Source organism: Oncorhynchus mykiss, chromosome 15 (assembly GCF_013265735.2).
Source record: "Oncorhynchus mykiss isolate Arlee chromosome 15, USDA_OmykA_1.1, whole genome shotgun sequence".
NCBI lineage: Eukaryota > Metazoa > Chordata > Actinopteri > Salmoniformes > Salmonidae > Oncorhynchus > Oncorhynchus mykiss.
The window spans coordinates 65,442,079-65,447,078 of NC_048579.1; the positions used below are offsets into that span (position 1 = coordinate 65,442,079).

At 47.0% G+C, this 5,000-nt stretch overlaps 1 protein-coding gene across 4 annotated transcripts in view; it reads left to right on the top strand.

Annotated features, from left to right (window-relative positions):
- The window catches only part of LOC110518394 (voltage-dependent L-type calcium channel subunit alpha-1C), a 561,342-nt gene that overhangs the window by 137,378 nt on the left and 418,964 nt on the right, over window positions 1–5,000 (top strand). For all 4 annotated transcript variants that reach the window (XM_036944962.1, XM_036944960.1, XM_036944959.1 and 1 more), the window contains exon 3: window positions 3,429–3,534. In XM_036944962.1, the coding sequence (XP_036800857.1) occupies window positions 3,429–3,534 (106 nt within the window). The remainder of the gene's footprint in view (window positions 1–3,428; window positions 3,535–5,000) is intronic.

Consider the following 5,000-nt stretch of genomic DNA (forward strand, 5'->3'; position numbering starts at 1 on the left):
CAGACAAACTGACACTACGTCCTAAATGAGCTCATGTTCCATAGGTAATGCACTACTTCCGACTACAGCCCATAGGGGCTCTATGTAGGGAATAGGGTGCCGTGTGGGACATTGTAGTTGTCACGAGAGACGTCTTCTGACCTGGCCGGGACAGGTTAGGGAGGGAGGGAGGGATGGAGGGGGGAAGGTAGAGAGGGAGGAGGGAGAGAGTAGGTAGAGGGAGGGAGGGAGGACAGTAGTGGAGGACGAGGAGGGAGAGAGTAGGTAGAGGGAGGGAGGGAGGACAGTAGTGGAGGAGGAGGAGGGGAGATGGACATAGAGGGAGGGAGGGAGGGAGGACAGTAGTGGAGTAGGAGGAGGGGAGATGGACATAGAGGGAGGGAGGGAGGGAGGACAGTAGTGGAGGAGGAGGTGGGGAGGGACGTAGAGGGAGGGAGGGAGGACAGTAGTGGAGGAGGAGGTGGGGAGGGACATAGAGGGAGGGAGGGAGGACAGTAGTGGAGGAGGAGGAGGGGAGATGGACATAGAGGGAGGGAGGGAGGGAGGACAGTAGTGGAGTAGGAGGAGGGGAGATGGACATAGAGGGAGGGAGGGAGGGAGGACAGTAGTGGAGGAGGAGGTGGGGAGGGACGTAGAGGGAGGGAGGGAGGACAGTAGTGGAGGAGGAGGTGGGGAGGGACATAGAGGGAGGGAGGGAGGACAGTAGTGGAGGAGGAGGAGGGGAGATGGACATAGAGGGAGGGAGGGAGGGAGGACAGTAGTGGAGTAGGAGGAGGGGAGATGGACATAGAGGGAGGGAGGGAGGACAGTAGTGGAGGAGGAGGTGGGGAGGGACGTAGAGGGAGGGAGGGAGGACAGTAGTGGAGGAGGAGGTGGGGAGGGACGTAGAGGGAGGGAGGAGAGGGGAGGAGGGAGAGAGTAGGTAGAGAGAGAGAGAGAGAGAGAGGATGACAGGCAGGGAGGTATGACAGTAGTGGAGGAGGAGGAGGAGGAGGAGGAGGGGAGAGGGACGTAGAGGGAGGGAGGACAGGGGAGGAGGAGGGGTGATGGTGGTGGTGGGTAATTGTGGTGATGGAAGCCAGGTTTCTCTCCTCTTTCAGCTCTGCACAGACACTCACATCCTCCCTTCTCCCTTTTTTCAAGTGGAAAAGAAGAGATAAAGATGGAAAGAGAGAGAGATTGAGAGAGAGAGATATGTCAAAACTAGAGGTTCCTTCTCAAGCACCGTCCCAAATAAAATACTAATCTGCTTCTCTTGGTTCCCTCTTGGTTCTCCCTCCTCTCTGTTTTCTGTCGTTCACGCGACTGACCCGTGTAACAACCTCCATATTAGGACAAGCCCAGAGAGACAGAGTGGGACACACACACACACCTCGAACACACACTCTTTTAAGAGGTCAGAAGGTCGTGTTTACGTGTCACTGATGTTAAAACGTGACTGACAGGTCTTTATGAATTTTAGTTATTGTCACTCGATGTTCTCCGTCTGTTCTCTTGTCTTCCAATAGTATGGTACTATATAGGGAATAGTATGGTACTATATAGGGAATAGTATGGTACTATATAGGGAATAGTATGGCACTATATAGGGAATAGTATGGTACTAAATATGGAATAGTATGGTACTATATAGGGAATAGTATGGCACTATATAGGGAATAGTATGGCACTATATAGGGAATAGTATGGTACTAAATATGGAATAGTATGGTACTATATATGGAATAGTATGGTACTAAATATGGAATAGTATGGTACTATATAGGGAATAGTATGGTACTATATAGGGAATAGTATGGTACTATATAGGGAATAGTATGGTACTATATAGGGAATAGTATGGTACTATATAGGGAATAGTATGGTACTATATAGGGAATAGTAGGGCACTATATAGGGAATAGTATGGTACTATATAGGGAATAGTATGGTACTATATAGGGAATAGTATGGTACTATATAGGGAATAGTATGGTACTATATAGGGAATAGTATGGTACTATATAGGGAATAGTATGGTACTATATAGGGAATAGTATGGTACTATATAGGGAATAGTAGGGCACTATATAGGGAATAGTATGGTACTATATAGGGAATAGTATGGTACTATATAGGGAATAGTATGGTACTATATAGGGAATAGTAGGGCACTATATAGGGAATAGTATGGTACTATATAGGGAATAGTATGGTACTATATAGGGAATAGTATGGTACTATATAGGGAATAGTATGGTACTATATAGGGAATAGTATGGTACTATATAGGGAATAGTATGGTACTATATAGGGAATAGTAGGGCACTATATAGGGAATAGTATGGTACTATATAGGGAATAGTATGGTACTATATAGGGAATAGTATGGTACTATATAGGGAATAGTATGGTACTATATAGGGAATAGTAGGGCACTATATAGGGAATAGTATGGTACTATATAGGGAATAGTATGGTACTATATAGGGAATAGTATGGTAATATATAGGGAATAGTAGGGTACTATATAGGGAATAGTATGGTACTATATAGGGAATAATAGGGTACTATATAGGGAATAGTATGGTACTATATAGGGAATAGTATGGTACTATATAGGGAATAGTAGGGTACTATATAGGGAATAGTATGGTACTATATAGGGAATAGTATGGTACTATATAGGGAATAGTAGGGCACTATATAGGGAATAGGGTGGTACTATATAGGGAATAGTAGGGTACTATATAGGGAATAGTATGGTACTATATAGGGAATAGTAGGGCACTATATAGGGAATAGTAGGGTACTATATAGGGAATAGTATGGTACTATATAGGGAATAGTATGGTACTATATAGGGAATAGTAGGGCACTATATAGGGAATAGTATGGTACTATATAGGGAATAGTATGGTACTATATAGGGAATAGTAGGGTACTATATAGGGAATAGTATGGTACTATATAGGGAATAGTAGGGTACTATATAGGGAATAGTATGGTACTATATAGGGAATAGTATGGTACTATATAGGGAATAGTAGGGCACTATATAGGGAATAGGGTGGTACTATATAGGGAATAGTAGGGTACTATATAGGGAATAGTATGGTACTATATAGGGAATAGTAGGGCACTATATAGGGAATAGTAGGGTACTATATAGGGAATAGTATGGTACTATATAGGGAATAGTATGGTACTATATAGGGAATAGTAGGGCACTATATAGGGAATAGTATGGTACTATATAGGGAATAGTATGGTACTATATAGGGAATAGTAGGGTACTATATAGGGAATAGTATGGTACTATATAGGGAATAGTAGGGCACTATATAGGGAATAGTAGGGTACTATATAGGGAATAGGGTGCCATTTGGGATGCATACTTTCTCTGTCATCTGATCTCCAGCTTCCTTCCTTAACTCCAGCTCTTCCAGACCGTTTGAAATTATCATTTTGATGACTATATTTGCGAACTGCGTGGCCTTAGCTGTCTACATCCCCTTCCCAGAGGACGACTCCAACGCCACCAACTCAAACCTGGTAAGTCACACCTGACCTGACACAGGCTCTTATGTCATGTTGCTATGGTTATTCCGCTCTGTTTGACTGTAGGTACCAGGTGGCTGTGTGTGTGGGGGGGTTGAGTTGTCGTGGTTACCTGTATCCCCATCCTCCATGTTGTGGTTTGGTGAGAACAGGGCATGTGGAGGGCAGCTAATACGTTGCCTTGGGACTTCTGTATGGTACATACTGTATGTGTTGGTGTCTGAGCATATGTACACGGGGTCTGATCATGTACATGGTGTCTGATCATGCACATGGTGTCTGATCATGTACATGGTGTTTGAGTAGAGTGAGTGGAGGGAATGTGGGGCTCCCGAGTGGCGCAGGGGTCTAAGGCACTGCATCTCAGATAGAGGCGTCACTGTAGTCAATGGTTCCAATCCAGGCTGCATCACATCTGGCTGTGATTGGGAGTCCCATAGGGTGGCGCACAATTGGCCCAGGTTTGGCCGGGGTAGGCCGTCATTGTAAATAAGAATTTGTTCTTATCTGACTTTCCTAATTACATTTTATAATGTGTGGTGATCTGGTCCTCCTGTGTGTTACTGTGTGTGGTTGAGATGGTAACTGCTGGCTGTGTGGTGACCTGGCCCTCCTGCTGGCTATGTGGTGACCTGGTCCTCCTGCTGGCTATGTGGTGACCTGGTCCTCCTGTGTGTTACTGTGTGTGGTTGAGCCGGTAACTGCTGGCTGTGTGGTGACCTGGTCCTCCTGCTGGCTATGTGGTGACCTGGTCCTCCTGCTGGCTATGTGGTGACCTGGTCCTCCTGCTGGCTATGTGGTGACCTGGTCCTCCTGTGTGTTACTGTGTGTGGTTGAGATGGTAACTGCTGGCTGTGTGGTGACCTGGTCCTCCTGCTGGCTATGTGGTGACCTGGTCCTCCTGCTGGCTATGTGGTGACCTGGTCCTCCTGCTGGCTATGTGGTGACCTGGTCCTCCTGCTGGCTGTGTGGTGACCTGGTCCTCCTGCTGGCTATGTGGTGACCTGGTGTTACTGTGTGTGGTTGAGCCGGTAACTGCTGGCTGTGTGGTGACCTGGTCCTCCTGCTGGCTATGTGGTGACCTGGTCCTCCTGCTGGCTATGTGGTGACCTGGTCCTCCTGCTGGCTATGTGGTGACCTGGTCCTCCTGCTGGCTATGTGATGACCTGGTCCTCCTGCTGGCTATGTGGTGACCTGGTCCTCCTGTGTGTTACTGTGTGTGGTTGAGATGGTAACTGCTGGCTGTGTGGTGACCTGGTCCTCCTGCTGGCTATGTGGTGACCTGGTCCTCCTGTGTGTTACTGTGTGTGGTTGAGATGGTAACTGCTGGCTGTGCGGTGAACTGGTCCTCCTGTGTGTTACTGTGTGTGGTTGAGACGGTAACTGCTGGCTGTATGGTGACCTGGTCCTCCTGCTGACTGTGCGGTGACCTGGTCCTCCTGTGTGTTAGTGTGCGTGGT